Source organism: Elephas maximus, chromosome 10 (assembly GCF_024166365.1).
Source record: "Elephas maximus indicus isolate mEleMax1 chromosome 10, mEleMax1 primary haplotype, whole genome shotgun sequence".
NCBI lineage: Eukaryota > Metazoa > Chordata > Mammalia > Proboscidea > Elephantidae > Elephas > Elephas maximus.
The window spans coordinates 93753891-93771426 of NC_064828.1; the positions used below are offsets into that span (position 1 = coordinate 93753891).

A 17536-nucleotide genomic window follows, 5' to 3' on the forward strand; every position below is an offset into this window, starting at 1 on the left:
AGTCAGGATGACACAGAACACCCAGGTTTTGATTGACTCCTTTTACTTCAAAATTACAGCAATGATAAGTAATTCATAAAAATAGGAAACCAAAAAGCCATTTTCAGGACCCAAAAGAAGGCAAACACCTCCAGGAACATGCAGTTTCACAGCCCTCCAATGATGGCCACAGCTGAAGCCAAAGGCCTAGTTGGTTCTGGATCACGAAGCAGACAGTGGACAGGAAGTTTAGCTCCTATGGGATAATGGGGATCGAAAGTCTTCACCCTAGATAATCAAATGGGCCCGGGATGGATCGCTCCTTGAATCCAGGAGCTTAGAGTAGTGTTACAGACTTTCAAAAGGAATGTGATGAAAAACGTTGCCTAATTCTGCCTGAGACTCTGAAGCTTACTGAGGTTGAAGGAAACAGGTGTGTGTGTACCTTACAAATGGAAATAATAGAGTGGCCAAGTGATTCAATAACTGGCTCTGGAGCTACACAATATCTTCCCGTGGCAGGAACCCGGAACCAATTATAAGACATGGTTCAGGAATGTGGGCTAATATCAAACTCATAGTGGTTACTTCTGAAGAGGAACAGAAATAATAGAATTGAGAATTGGTAAAAACAGGGGCTTCAACAGACTTCTTTAGGAATACTCATACAGTTGATCAATAAAACACAATGTTGTTTTCTTTAAAGATCATCAAAATGGAAAATTATTTGGCAAATGTTTATTTCGCAATGCACACACGCAAGAGAAATACACATCAAAATGTGAGACGCAAAACTCAAAACTTTTATTAGGAGAAACTTTACCCCAGAACAAAACAAACAAAAACAGTCTGTTAAATAACTGAGACAATATACAAAATTAAAAGGCAAGTCATAGAATAACAGATTTGCAAAGCATAAAACAAAAATAAAGTTAATAGTGTGTGTGTATTCCAACATGTCAAACAGAAAAAGCCAAATGACCTGATTTTAAAAATAGTCAGCAGATATAGTCAGTCAATTCACAGATTCACAGAGGTGAAAAGAAAAATGGCCAATAAATATGAAAATGCTGCTTGACTAATAATCAGTAAAATATAAATTAAAGAACAATGAGATACCATTACCCAGCCAACTGATTTTCTCAAAGTAAAAATTCCGAAAAAGCCAAGTATGAGAGGAAAATGTAAACAAAGAGAACAATGGAAGTGCAAATCAAACAACCACTTTGGAGACAGCAATTTGGCAATAAGTTGGCTTGCGTGTAAGGCTAGGCTATGACCCAAGGATTTCACTCCTGGGTATCTAGAAGAAATTATCTCACAAGACACCGTAGTGCAGAAAGTCTTTTAAAAACAAAAACTGGAAATAACCCAAATGTTCATTAACCAAAAATGGAAAAATAAATTGTAGTACAGTTGCAATTAAAGTGAATGCAATAGGACTACACTATACGGTCAACAAATACGTCTTAAGAATAATGGAAATGGGAAAGAATAGCAAGTAATAGAGGTTTGAATTTAATTCTTTAAAAATACCCAAAATTAACTTTTTTAAAAGGCCAATACAATGAAAAATCAGTTGTCAAGTCTGATTAAGAGAAAAAAATAATAAAGGTGATGAATTTAAAGTTGGGAGATAGGTACCTAAATGCTTGCCTAAGCCTCATACCTTTTATACATTCATCTACTTTTATTTCAATGAGACAAAACAATGATGACGGATCTGAGTTTCTTTTAAAAATTATGTTCACTTTAAGCTAACTAAATTAGCAAGTTATACAACATAACTAGGAAAATTCCCATTCAAAGTAAGTTCTACTTCTAAAGTCTTAGGCTCCAACTATTTTAAGTTTTAGACTCAAAGGACTAAACACAATTATCCAGAAAATTCACCTATTCTACTCACATAGGTAATTTTCTTAGGATGCAAAATAAATGGATATTAAATAGTCTTGCATAAAATAAAATTTTGTGAAAGTAAAACTGCTTTATGATTGTCTTGAGCTTTTCTGCTGACCCTATTGCCACATTACAGATATAGCTCTATAAATATACAACAGACTTACGTGCAGAATATATACCCAGTGTTATTATAAGAATTCTTTTTTTATTTTAGCAAAATTAATTTTTTTTTTTTTTTTTTTTAATGAAACTAATCACCTCCACAAAAAATTTTTTTTTTTTTTTAATCACCTCCACAGAGGTTGGTTCAGGCGTGGATTTGTGACCTAAGCCACTCCAAGCAAAGCCTATCTCAGGACTTTGCTGGAAATGCTGGTTCTCCAATTTTCCCCTGGTGTAGTCTGGAAAGGGCATCAGGATGGCAAGAGCAAGGGCCTTGTGTAACTATGAGGAAAGTAGTGAGCTGTGGACACCAAAGAATGGAGTCCAAGGAGGAAGTTACCACCACAAAGGCAGAAGAGAAAGAGAATACAGTGACTTTATTGTGTCATTCTCTAGACTTCATACCTTTAGATTTCTCAGTCACATAGGCAAAGGAAGTCCTCTTATTGATGAAGCCAATTTGAGTTATCTTTTCTGTGGCTTTGTAACACTCATGCATCCTAACAGGTTCGGTCATTTTATTTTGGCCGGCCTTTCTTTTAATGTCCTTAAAGGGCATTTGCACATTTAATTTACCATAAACACATTTTAAATTATTTTCAAAATAAATAATACATGAGAAAGGTGCTAAAATAACTTTCTTAGAGGCTCAAGTATTTCATATTTGAATAAAATGCAAGAGGTGCAGATAAGCTAATTTCAAACATCTCCTTCCCTAAAACATTCCAACACTGGTTGGACTGACATCTTTGGTGGGATGACATTTATTGATAATTTAAATATTTGATTTGTTTGGAATTTACTTGATGGAGTCAGAGATGATCAATTCAATTTAATAACTGTTATTGATTTTTCCCAATTTTCTTATAATACTAACATAGAAATTAAAAAGCTTTACCAACTTAGCACATAATTCATTAATTCCAGAAAAAGAAAACTATTTGGCTCCTCACTGTACTGTAAGCATAATAAAAACAAATTTTCACAACAAATTGGTACCATTTCTAAGAATCCCAAACTGCAAACAATTTAACCAAAACCAAACTTGTTGCCGTAGAGTCTATTTCGACTTATAGTGACCCTATAGGCCAGAGTAGAACTGCTCCACAGGGTTCCCAAGAAGCAGCTGGTGGATTCAAACTGCCAACGTTTTGGTTAGCAGCCAAGCTCACAGACACTCTGCCACCAGAGCTCCACAAGCAATTTAGAAGGGGGAAAAACCTATCTGCAAAATGGCAACTAGATCACAGTTAAAACTAGAGGGACTCAGAAATACTAAAAAGACAAGATTTTGGAAAGAAATCAACTGAAAATAAACATTTACCTAGTGAATGTAGCCAATGCTATTATATTTGTATTACTTCAGCAAAATTGGAAACTGCTACATTGTTTTTTGTTGTGTTGCTTGGGAAGCATTGTTTTTGAGGAGAAAAAAATCACCTTGATGCAGCTCTTAAAGATAAAGAACATAACTCTTTCCTCTCCCAAGGTTCTTCCTGCCGATTGCTTCCTGGTACTCAGGTTTCTACCAACAAAAAGTACTTTAAAATAGACAGAAAATTTGAAAGAACACGGCTACGGAACACGATTATCCAATTTCACTGTGAGGTTAATAAAAGGGCACAGGACTAAATGCTTCACGGTGTGTCCAACCTAGAAACATGAAAATGAACCACAATTCCAGGTACTCAGTGGTATTTTAATAGATCAATATTTCTGATATCGAAAGTACTCACACTTCATTTATTAGCTACTGATGCATATACTCACCACCGTCTTTTGGTTTACTTTTATAAAGATCCATTACCATTTAAAGCTATAATATAAACCTTAAAACTATTATTTAAAAATATTTTTATCAGTAAGATCCTATACTTTGTAATCTTTATATAAATTTGACTCAATGATAGTTATCTTTTTTTATTTTTATTGTGCTTTAAGTGAAAGTTCACAAATCAAGTCAGTCTGTCATACAAAAACTTATATACACCTTGCTATATACTCCTAAGTGCTCTCCCCCAATGAGACAGCACACTCCTTCCCTCCGCTCTGTATTTTCGTGTCCATTCGGCCAGCTTCTTTCTGACCCTCTCTGCTCTCTCATCTCCCCTCCAGACAGGAGATGCCAACATAGTCTCATGTGTCTACTTGATCCAAGAAGCTCGTTCTTCACCAATATCATTGTCTATCCCATAGTCCAGTCCAATCTCTGTCTGAAGAGTTGGCGCCAGGAATGGTTCCTGTCTTGGGCTAACAGAAGGTCTGGGGACCATGACCTCCCAGGTAATTCTAGTCTCAGTCAAACCATTAAGTCTGGTCTTTTTATGAGAATTTGGGGTCTGCATCCCACTGCTCTCTTGCTCCCTCAGGGGTTCTCTGTTGTGTTGTTCCCTGTTAGGGCAGTCATCGGTTATAGCCAGGCACCATCTAGTTTTTTGGTCTCAGGCTGATGTAGTCTCTGGTTTATGTGGTCCTTTCTGTCTCTTGGGCTCATAATTGCCTCATGTCTTTGGTGTTCTTCATTCTCCTTTACTCCAGGTGGGTTGAGACCCACTGATTCATCTTAGATGGCTGCTTGCTAGCATTTAAGACCCCAGATGCCACTCTCCAAAGTGGGATGCAGAATGTTTTCTTAATATATTTTATTATGCCAATTGACTTAGATGTCCCCTGAAACCATGGTCCCCAAACCCCCACCCCTGCTAAACTGGCCTGCAAAGTGTTCAGTTTATTCAGGAAACTTCTTTGCTTTTGGTTTAGTTCAGTTGTGCTGACCTCTCCTGTATTGTGTGTTGTCTTTCCTTCACCTAAAATAATTCTTATCTACTATCTAATTTTTTTTTTTTATCTAATTAGTGGAAACCCCTCTCCTTCCCTCCCTCCCCACCCATAACCATCAAAGAATATTTTCTTCTCTGTTTAAACTATTTCTTGAGTTCTTATAATAGTGGTTTTATACGATATTTGTCCTTTTGCAACTGACTAATTTCACTCAGCATAATGCCTTCCAGATTCCTCCATGTTATGTTTCACAGATTCATCATTGCTCTTTATCGATGCATAGTATTCTATTGTGTGAATATACCATAGTTTATTGATCCATTCATCTGTTGATGGGCACATTGGTTGCTTCCATCTTTTTGCTATTTTAAACAGTGCTGCAATGAACATGGGTGTGCATATATCTGTTCACGTAAAGGCTCTGAATTCTCTAGGATATATTCCAAGGAGTGGGATTGCTGGATCGTATGGTAGTTCTACTTCTAGTTTTTTAAGGAAGCGCCAAACCAATTTCCAAAGTGGTTGTACCATTTCACATTCCCACCAGCAGCGTATACGTGTTCCAGTCTCTCCACAACCTCTCCAACATTTATTATTTTGTGTTTTTTGTATTAATTCCAGCCTTGTTGGAGTGAGATGGAATCTCATTGTAGTTTTGATGTGCATTTCTCTAATGGCTAATGATCGTGAACATTTCCTCATGTATCTGTTAGCTACCCGAATGTCCTCTTTAGTGAAGTGTCTGTTCATATCCTTTACCCATTTTTTAGTTGCGCTGTCTTTTTGTAGTTGAGTTTTTGCAGTATCATGTAGGTTTTAGAGATCAGGTGCTGATCTAAAATGTCATAGCTAAAAACTTTTTCCCAGTCTGTAGGTAATCTTTTTACTCTTTTGGTGAAGTCTTTGGATGAGCATAGGTGTTTGACTTTTAGGAGCTCCCAGTTACCTAGTTTCTCTTTTGCATTGTTAATGATAGTTACCTTGAGCTGTAAGAGAAGTATCACTTCTGTTGCTTTTTTCTTTCTTTTAAATTCTATGAAACCAGAGAATCTTTACTTAAACCTATAGGTTACCAGGGTTGAGTACCATCATTTCGTGGTTCTCTAGGAAGTGGAAATTCAGATCAAAGATAGATCCGGAAAGCATGAAGGGGTTTGTTACAGACAAACATCAGAGCGTAAGCTATCAAACATAATTCATTGAAAAGTTAGAAGGCTAAGTATTTCTATAAGGGAGGTAAAAGTATATAGAATTATGAAAGTTTATTAAACTGATTAAATATTTTTGAAGTTAAAATAAGGACTGAGGACCCTCAATCACTTCTCATTTAACTTAAATGGATTTGAGTTGCAGGTGAGGCACCAGAAGTGTCAAACAATCCTTAACAAATGCTGAGCTCTCCCCATCAGTTTTACACGGCTCGTCATTAATAAAAATATTGCAGGGAGGCACCTGGGGAAGAGTATCAAACCTAAGATCGATTCAGTCATTCTCAAATCTTGTGTAATGTCAAACCCGCCATGACAAAACCACCATTCCCCTCTACGATTAATGTGAAACCCAGAGACCCCCTACAGACATTATACATAATTCAAAGATAAAATTCCCATTCTGTGCTAAAGTCAAGATGTGAGGAATGAATAGAACTAAGCAGACAATATACTGATAACAGACCAAAGAGTCTGGATGTGTTGAACAGTTTGAACTGAAATTCACCACTTTTTTTTTTTTTTGCAGGCTGGGCAAATTGGATGCTTGATTTAATGAGCCATGAAGAAGGGCTGATTGATTGTAGGGGGATGTTGCTTTACGGTTTACTGTTCACAAATCACTGATCTCCTTATTGTATTGTCTATATGTAGTAATCTGCTTTCTCCTTCTTGTTTTTTGGGGAAAGAGCAGAGCGGATAGGTTGGGGAGAATTTTACATCTTCAAAATTATCCTCACTTATCAAAACTGACAGGCCCTTGAAGTTTAAAGCACCTTTCACAATTCCAATTTGGTAAAAATAAAAACAAAGATTTACGCTGAAGAGATGACTCATAAATTCTGACCTTGAAGCCTAGTGGCCTGCCCATTATAAACTATAGATTTCTAGGCCTATTTTTCTGGCAATGTCAATAGGGCACATAAGCTAGTTACCAGATTTAAAAAAAAAAAAAAAATCTATTGAATTTATGTAAATAAAGAAATTCAAACTAAGAAGAAATAGTGTCCAAAATAATCTACACAAGAAACACAAAAGTCTTCTCTTGTTCTCTGAAATTAACTTTACATTATCCTTAAAAAAAAATGTTGAGGCATATACTCAGGAACAATAACAAAAAAAATGTGTGGCAAGTGAAAAGAAAAATATTAAAAAAAAAAAAAAAATACCACAGAGTTGCTAATACATACTCAGTATACTAAATACTCATTGAAGTTTAGTTTCTATAAAAGGAGCTGTCATGGATTGAATTGTGTACCCAAAAAATGTTTGTCAACTTGGCTAGTCCATGATTCCCAGTACTGTGTGACTGTCCATCATTTTGTCATCGGATGTGATTTTCCTATGTGTTGTAAATTCTACCTTATGATGTTAACAAAGCAGGATTAGCGGCAGTTATGTTAATGAGGGAGGACTCAATCTACAAGATTAGGTTGTGTTTTAAATCAATCTCTTTTGAGATATAAAAGAGATATGCAAGCAGAGAGACAGGGGACCTCATACCACCAAGAAACAAGAGCCCTTTGGACCTGGGGTTCCTGGGTGAGAAGCTCCTTGACCAGGAAAGATTGATAACAAGGACCTTCTGCCAGACCCACCAGAGAAAGAAAGCCTTCCCCTGGAATTGGCACCCTGAATTCAGACTTCTAGATCCTAGACTGTGAGAGAATAAATTTCTCTTTGTTAAAGCCATGCACTTTATGGTATTTCTGTTATAGTTGCGCCAGATAACTAAGACACAAACCATAAAGATAACCAACAAACAAATAAACCAACTTGTCATAGCTACGTCTTTTTAGGTAAGGTATTCAGTTACAATACCTAGAGGAAGTCATAATGATTATAAAAAAAAAAAATCACACTGTATGTAAATTTAATAATTTCCTAATACAAAGCTTGACAATTTCTTTTCTGAGTGAATAAACAATAAAAAAGCAACACTAATTCAATTTAGTAAACTATATGTGGTATGTATGGAACATTAAAAATTAGAACTTGAAAAAAGGAATAATATTGAATAGGGAAATACTGTACTGTTTCTTCCATAAGGATAAATTCATATAAATAAATTTTTTTGATTTTGATTGCTTTTCCTTCAACAATTCCGTAATCAACTAGGGTAAACAGTTTGATATTTAATATATTTTAAATTATTTTCATTTCAATATGTTGAAAGTAACTTGATTTAATCTGAATCAAGTTTCCAAATATAAGATCTACATTGGAATTCCCACATTTAGGGGTATTATATCCCCAACTCTATAAGCAAAAAAAAACAAATCCATTGCCACTGAGTTGATTCTGACTCATAACTCAACCCTGTACGGAGACTTAAGTATTCTCAAATCAGGAAATTAAGGGAATGTAAATTATTCCTGCAATTCCAATATTTCACATCAACTCAAAATAAAAATTTTGAGAATGTTAATATATTCAGTTACTCTTTAATGAACATATAATGATTATTTAATGAATACCCATCATATGCCAGACACTTTTTTTTTTAGTTTAAAGTGTCATCTTTAATCTTCCCTACAATCCTGCAATATACGCATTTTGTGTATGTGTGTGTGCGTGCTTAAGGTGAAAGTTTACAGCTTAAGTTAGTTTCTCATTCAAAAATTTATATGCATATTGATTTGTAACAATGGTTTCAATTCCTACAATATGACAACACTCTTCCCCTTTCCACCCTGGGAAGCCATAATAATTTTGAATCAAATATATCTCTGAAGTTCTGATGCTTTTAATATTTTTCTCAGTCCCTTGTTTTCCACTGCCAATTACAGACATGTATTTTTTATTCATGCCCGCTAAAGGAAAATCTGTAGTATGGTTTATCATCTCATTTCTTCTAAAACTCCTTTCACCTCTAAGTCATTTGATTAGTTTCATTTTATAAGAACAGCCTATGCTTTCTCATTCAAAAATGTTTATTTTATCACTCAAAAGTACTATAGCACCAGGGGGAAGTAGTATATTTACATGAAAACTAAGCAAAAGTAAAAAAGATAATAGTTTTCTGCATAATCATTCTATTGAAGTGCAATTAAGTGAAAATTATCAGTGAGAATTTAATTCTTATCTTTTTATCCTCCAAAAATAATTTGTTCTCAAACCTCAAGTTACAAACTTTTTATCCCTAAGATTTTAGAGGTTAAAAAAAAAAGGGTGATGATTAGAAATCTTAGAAAGAAGTAAACACTTATGTATTGTAAGACCTAAACAACAGCGATTCTCATATTCAGAAAAAGAAACTCCCGGGAGTTTTTCCTTCTGAAATCTATTTTTAGGACCCTGATTAACAACAACATGGAAATATACAGTCAGAAAAAATTAAAAATTACCATATTACTAGAAGATTGACATATTATGAGTAATTTTAAAACAACACTTTGAAATCATAAAAGAACCATTTGTGGTACTCGTTTGCATAACTAAAGTCAGACTATTCATTAAAATAAATATATTATCATTTCTTGCCTCACTAAAACCATTGTTGCATTAATGAGTTGATAAGCATTTTTAAAAATGCACTGAAGCAAAGGAATATCACACTCAGAAATGTAAAACTACTTACAACCTATAATACTGGCCTACCTTCAGTTCTCCTCAAGGAGATGTGTACGCTTTCCTTTCCTTTCTTTCTGTTTTTTTTAAGCTTCAGAAAGCTAGAAAAGATAAGCTTCCACAAAGTCCCAGAAATTAATTAAAAAATCCAAGAGCATGCTATCTTCACTGCAAAAAACAATAAATAAAGGATTTTGAATCACTAGTCCTTTTTAGGCAATAGACAATTGACTAAATTTTGAACCAAATGAGCATAGAAAAGAAAATAAATACAAGTAAACAGGCTTAGGAAAAAGAAGCCCATTTACCTTCCTTTTCCTAGACAGAAGACTTTAGAACAAAAAACCAAAGCAAACCCGTTCCTCTCAAGTCAATTCTGACTCACAGTGGCCCTACAGCACAGAGTAGAACTGCCTCTATAGGGTTTTCAAGGAGCATCTGATGGATTAGAACTGCTGACCTTTTGGAGACAGCAGCAGAGCTCTTATACTTTCTTGAATACTCTCTCCTTTTTTTTGCTTTTCACTTTGAAAAATGTACACATTTTTGGTATAGAGAACTGATAAAGAGTAAAAGTCTTCATCAGAATCCCTAGGTTCCAATCCTGGATTTGACACCTATCAGTCCTGTGATCGCCGAACCTAACGGGTTCTCACTCAGAGGACAATTGAAAGGATTGCTGAAAGCAATTACCACTATGCTTAAAAAAAAAAAAAAAAATTTAGTGTACAATAAACAGGCCAGGAATAGTAGTATTCTAATAATAATTATTCCTATAATTAGATACTATCATCCCTTATTATCTTTATCATAGAAATTTTAGAGACCACATTTGCACGACGATTTTCTACTTCTGGTCAACAACAAGTGATGCCACAGTGCTCAATATCGGTGCATTTCCCAAGATCTCGACAAACATATTCCGAGGTTCTAAAATATTCAATGGCAAGCACAAAATATATCATGAAGTAGGCTAAGAGAAAAAACTTAAGGGCTGAATTTTCTTCTCCTTATACAAAAATTTATTTATTGAATTTTATAAAAACTCTACGGTTTTAAATGAAGAAAAAACTGAAGTCTAAAAATGTGTATGTGTATACCGTTATATGTGTGAATGCGTATGTATACATATATAAAGCAAGAAACAGGAGAAAAAGACTACATTTCATAGGATCTAACTTGCTTTATTTCCAACATAGACACTGCCACTGAACTACATCTGTTTTTGATAAGACACTAAGGTAAAAAAAAAATCACAAATGACTTAACAGAGACTTTATTTCATATTTTCCTTATAAAGTGACCCAAATACATCACTCTATGCAGGAATAAAAGACACAGATTTAATTTCCCATTAACCTCTCTGTAGCTCTCTGTAGCATATTACTTACATCTTGGTTAAAACACAGACCTGTTGTAAGACTCAAATGAAAATCCCATTCCACCCTATCTAAACCATTTTTATTACAGATTACTAAGAATTTTTTGTAGTATGAATTTGTCTTGAATTTAATCAAATTACTGACATGATTATGCGGTTTTAATATTTTAATAGTTCATTTAACATTTTAATGTAGTAAATAACATTTACATATTTTCTAATATTAAACTATCTTTATATTTCTGGGACAAAGCCAACGTGATCATGATACATTATCTTTTTAAACAATATTATATATGTGCAAGTGAATTAGCCTAAAGTCATCTCTCTTGAACTCTTACACTATCTTCGTTATCAAGATCATACTGGCCTCATGTTTTATAAAATAACACTTTTAAATAAATGAAGTGCTTCTGTTCTTAAGTTGGAGACCTGATGGTGAAATGGTTAAGAGCTCAGGCTACTAACCAAAAGATCTGCAGTTCAAATCCACATGCCTCTCCTTGGAAACCCCCTGGGAGAGCCGTGCTCTGTCCTATTAGGTCGCTATGAAAATGTTGGGAGTCAAACTGGTACTCATCGAAAATAATGCTTTTAAATAAATGAAGTCTTTCTATTGTTAAATTACATAACCGAAAAAACCCTACTGCCATCAAGTTGATTCCGACTCATAGCAACTCTACAGCTAAATTACATATAAAAAAAATTCCTCAAACTTGGAATGTGTAATGTGTATGTATGGTTATTCCTATTTTTTTTTTTTTTTTTTGTCTTCATAATCTTTTCCTTGTCTTAAAAAGAGATAAAAAGCAATTTGCCCACCCAGGAGGTTTTGGTCCAGATGTAAGTAAGTTTAATTGAAAACAGGCAACAAAGATTGAAAGGAAAGTAATGATATGTAAGTCAAAAAAGCTAAAATATCAATTTTAGGAGGTTGCTTTACTTATATAAGCAACTTATTATTAACTTATTTAAGTTAACTTGTATTTAAAGGAAAGACCATTCTTCTTCAAGTAACAATCTAAAGCTGATGAAATGCATAATTTGTCGAAGTATGGTTATCTTGATAAAAAACTAAAGTGAGAGATTTAGATATTTATGAATATAAAAATATTATTTATCTTACAATATATTATAGCCCAAAAAGTTCATTATAATGGCAGTTGAGACTAGCATTAAAACAAGTATTTATGAGTTTCAGTAAGAAAAAACTCTGGATGCTCATAAACATGTTCACTCCCACACGTCTGTCAGTTTGTCATACTGTGGGGGCCTGCATGTTGCTGTGATGCTGGAAGCTATGCCACCTGTATTCAAATACAAGAAGGAACACCCAAAATGGAAAGATTTCAGCTGAACTTCCAGACTAAGGCAGACTAGGAAGAAGGACCCAACGGCTTACTTCTGAAAAGAATTAGCCAGTGAAAACCTTATGAATAGTAGCAGATCATGGTCTGATATAGTGGCAGAAGATGACCCCCTCAGGTTGGAAGGCACTCAAAAGACAACTGGGGAAGGGCTGCCTCTTCATGGTAGAGTTGACCTTAATGACATGGATGGAGTCAAACTTCCGCGACTTTCATTTGCTGATGTGGCACAACTCAAAATGAGAAGAAACAGCTGCAGACATCCATTAATGTTCAGAACTTGGAGCGTATGAAGTGTGAAACTAGGAAAATTGGAAATCATCAAAAATGAAATGGAATGCATAAATGTTGATATCCTAGGCATTAGTGAGCTGAAATGGATAGGTATTGGCGATTTTGAATTGCACAGTCATATGGAAACCCTGGTGACATAGTGGTTAAGTGCTACGGCTCGGCTGCTAACCAAAAGGTCAGCAGTTAGAATCTGACAGGCGCTCCATGGGAACTCTACGGGGCAGTTCCACTCTGTCCTATAGGGTCGCTATAAGTCGGAATTGACTTGACGGCACTGAGTTATGGTCTACTATGCCGGGATGACAACTTGAAAAGAAATGGCACTGCATGCATCCTCAAAAAAAAAAAAAAAACACTGCAAGATGTATCCTGAAGCACATTGCTGTCAGTGACAGGATAATATCCAAATGCCTACAAGGAACACCTGTTAATACAACTATTACCCAAATTTACACACCAACCACGAAGGCCAAAGATGAAGAAATTGAAGACTTTTACCAATTTCTGTAGTCTGAAATTGACTGAACATGCAACCAGGATGCACTGATAATTACTGGTGACGGGAATGCAAAAGTTAGAAACAAATAAAGATCAGTAGTTGGAAAACATGGCCTTGGTGACAGAAACAATGCCAGAGATAGCACGATAGAATTTTGTGAGACCAACGATTTCTTTATCGCAAGCACCTTTTTTCAGCAACATAAATGGCAACTATACACATGGACCTTGTCAGATGAAATACACAGGAATGAAATTGATTAAATCTGTGGAAAGAGACAATGGGAAAGCTCCTTATCATCAGTCAGAACAAGGCCATGGACCGAACGCAGAACAGACCATCAATTACTCGTGTTCAAGTTCAAGCTGAAACTGAAGAAACTTACAACTCCATGAGAGCCAAAGTATAACCCTGAGTACGTTCCACCTGAATTTAGCGATCATCTCAAAAACAGATTTGACGCATTAAATACTAAGGACTGAAGACCGCATGAGTTGTAAAACGACATCAAGGACATCATATATGAAGAAAGAAACAGGTCATTAAAAAGACAGGAAAGAAAGAAAATGATGTTAGAAGAGACTCTGAAACTTGCTCTTGAACACCGAGTAGCTAAAACAAAAAGAAGAAATGATAAAGTGAAAGACCTGAAGGGAAGATTTCAAAGGGTGGCTCGAGAAGACAAAGTGAAATATTGTAATAACATGTGCAAAGACCTGGAGATAGAAAATCAAAAGGGAAGAACACGCTCAGCATCTCTCAAGCTGAAAGAACTGAAGAAAAAATTCAAGCCTCAAGTTGCATCATGGAAGGATTCTTCAGTAAACTATTAACGCAGGAAGCATCAAAAGAAGATGGAAGGAACACCCAGAGTCACTGTACCAAAAAGAAGTGGTCAGCATTCAACCATTTCAGGAGGTAGTATATGATGAAGAACTGATGGTACTGAAGGAAGAAGTCCAAGCTGCTGTGAAGGCATTGTTGAAAAACAAGGGTCTAGGAATTAACAGAATAACAACTGAGATGTTTCAACAAACGGATGCAGTGCTAGAAGTGCTAACTTGTCTATGCCAAGAAATCTAGAAGACAGCTACCTGGCCAACCGACTGGAAAAGATGTATATTTATGCCTATTCCCAAAAAAGGTGATCCAACAAAATGCGAAAATTATTGAACAGTATCACGTGCAAGCAAAATTTTGCTGACGATCATTCAAAAGTGGCCGCAGAAGTATATTGACAGGAAACTGCCAGATTTTCAAGCTGAATTCAGAAGAGGACTGGATCCAGGGATATCACTGCTAATGTCAGATGGATCATGGCTGAAAGCAGAGAATACAAGAAAGAAGTTTACCAGTGTTTAAATGATTATGCAAAGGCATTCAACTGTGTGGATCATAACAAATTATGGATAACACTGTGAAGAATGCGAATTCCAGAACATTTAATTGTGCTCTTGAGAAACCTGTACATAGATCACGAGCCATTCGTTCAAACAGAACAAGGGGATACTACGTGGTTTAAAGTCAGGGAAGGTATGTCTCAGGGTTGTATCCTTTCACCATACCTATTCAATCTGTATGCTGAGCAAATAATCTGAGAAGCTAGACTATACAAAGAAGAACAAGGCATCAGGATTGGAGGAAGACTCTTTAACAACCTGTATTATGCAGACGACAAAACCTTGCTTGCTGAATGTGAAGACGATTTGTAGCACTTATGGTTGGTGGTGGGTACTGACGAAGATCAAAGACCACAGCCTTCAGTATGGATTACACTTCAACATAAAGAAAACAAAAATACTCTCAACTAGACCAATAAGCAACATCATAATAAACAGAGAAAAGACTGATGTTGTCAAGGACTTCAGTTTACTTGGGTCTATAATCAACACCCATGGAAGCAGCAGCCAAGAAATCAAATAATGCATTTCATTGGGCAAATCTGCTGCAAAAGACCCTTTTGTTGTTGTGGCTAGCTGCCATCGCGTCGGTTCTGACTCATAGCGACCCTATGAACAAGAGAACAAAACACTGCCCAGTCCTGAGCCATCCTTATAATCGTTGTTATGCTTGAGCTCATTGTTGCAGCCACTGTGTCAATCCACCTCGTTGAGGGTCTTACTCTTTTCCGATGACCCTGTATTCTGCCAAGCATGATGTCCTTCTCCAGGGACTGATCCCTCCTGACAACATGTCCAAAGTATGTAAAATCCAGTATCTCCATCCTTGCTTCCAAGGAGCATTCTGGATGTACTTCGTCCAAGACAGCTTTGTTCGTTCTTTTGGCAGTCCATGGTCTATTCAATATTCTTCACCAACACCACAATTCAAAGGCGTCAGTTCTTCTTCGGTCTTCCTTATTCATTGTCCAGCTTTCACATGCATATGATGCAATTGAAAATACCATGGCTTGGGTCAGGCACACCTTAGTCTTCAGGGTGACATCTTTGCTCTTCAACACTTTAAAGAAGTCCTTTGCAGCGGATTTAACCAATGCAGTAAGTCTTTTGATTTCTTGACTGCTGCTTCCATGGCTGTTGATTGTGGATCCAAGTAAAATGAAATCCTTGACAACTTCAATCTTTTCTCTGTTTATCATGATGTTGCTCATTGGTCCAGTAGTGAGGATTTTTGTTTTCTTTATGTTGAGATGCAATCCATACTGAAGGCTGTGGTCTTTGATCTTCATTAGTAAGTGCTTCAAGTCCCCTTCACTTTCAGCAAGCAAGATTGTGTCATCTGCATAACGCAGGTTGTTAATGAGTCTTCCTCCAATCCTGATGCCCCATTCTTCTTCATATAGTCCAGCTTCTCGGATTATTTGCTCAGCATACAGATTGAATAGGTAGAGTGAAAGAATACGACCCCAACACACACCTTTCCTGACTTAAAACCAATCAGTATTCCCTTGTTCTGGCCAATCATCTGCCTCTCGATCTATGTAAAGGTTCCTCAAGAGCACAATTAAGTGTTCTGGAATTCCTATTCTTCATATAGTTACCCATAATTTGTTATGATCCACAGAGTCGAATGCCTTTGCATAGTCAATAAAACATAGGTAAACACCCTTCTGGTATTCTCCGCTTTGAGCCAGGATCCATCTGACATCAGCAATGGTATCCCTGGTTCCACATCCTCTTCTGAAACCAGCCTGAATTTCTGGCAGTTCCCTGTCGATACACTGCTGCAGCCGTTTTTGAATGATCTTCAGCAAAATTTTGCTTGCATGTGATATTAATGATATTGTTCTATAATTTCCACATTCGGTTGGATCACCTTTCTTGGGAATAGGCATAAATATGGATCTTTTTCTGTCAGTTGGCCAGGAAGCTGTCTTCCATATTTCTTGGTATAGATGAGCAAGCACCTCCAGCACTCCATCTGTTTATTGAAACATCTCAGTTGATATTCCATCAATTCCTGGAGCCTTGTTTTTTGCCAATGCCTTCAGAGCAGCTTGGGGGTCTTCCTTCAGTACCATCGGTTCCTGATCATATGCCACCTCTTGAAATGGTTGAACATCAACTAATTTTTTTTCATGTAATGACTCTGTTTATTCTTCCATCTTCTTTTGATGCTTCCTGCGTGGTTTAATATTTTCCCTATAGAGTCCTTCAGTATTGCAACTGAAGGCTTGAATTTTTTCTTCAGTTCTTTCAGCTTGAGAAACACCGAGCGTGTTCTTCCCTTTTGGTTTTCCATCTCCAGCTCTTTGCACATGTCATTATAATACTTTACTTTTTCTTCTCAAGCCGCTCTTTGAAATTTTCTGTTCAGTTCTTTTACTTCATCTATTCTTCCTTTTGCTTTAGCTGCTCATCGTTTGAGAGCAAGTTTCAGAGTCTCCTCTGACATCCATCTTGGTCTTTTCTTTCTTTCCTGTCTTTTCTTTAAAGTGTTGAAAAACAAAGATATCACCTTGAAGACTAAGGTACACCTGACTGAAGCCATAGTGTTTTCAATCACCTCATGTGCATGGGAAAGCTGGACAATGAATAAGGAAAACCAAGGAAGAATTGACACCTCTCTATTACGGTTTTGGCAAAGAATAATGAATATACCATGGGCTGCCAGAAGAACTAACAAATCTGTCTAGGAAGAAGTACAGCCAGAATGCTTCTCAGAAGCAAGGATGGCAAGACTTCTTCTCACATACTTTGGACATGTTATCAGGTGAGACCAGTCTTTCCAGAAGTATATTATGTTGGTAAAGTAGAGGGTCAGCAAAAAAGAGGAAGACTCTCAATGAGATGGACTGACCCAGTGGCTGCAACAATGGGCTCAAGGATAACAAAGATTGTAAGGATGGTGCAGGACCGGCAGTGTTTTGTTCTGTTGTGCACAGGGTCACTATGAGTGGGAACCAACTTGATGGCATGTAACAACAGCAACG

At 36.3% G+C, this 17536-nt stretch overlaps 1 protein-coding gene across 10 annotated transcripts in view; it reads right to left on the minus strand.

Annotated features, from left to right (window-relative positions):
- CEP128 (centrosomal protein 128) overlaps positions 1 to 17536 on the minus strand; it is a 523299-nt gene that overhangs the window by 214349 nt on the left and 291414 nt on the right. The window contains exon 19 of one of the 10 annotated variants that reach the window (XM_049899770.1): positions 9520 to 9770. The exons of the other annotated variants lie outside the window; for them this stretch is intronic. Coding sequence (XP_049755727.1) covers positions 9742 to 9770 — 29 coding nt within the window. The 3' untranslated portion in view covers positions 9520 to 9741. Of the gene's footprint in view, positions 1 to 9519; positions 9771 to 17536 lie in introns of those variants that run through there. 10 annotated transcript variants of the gene reach the window in all.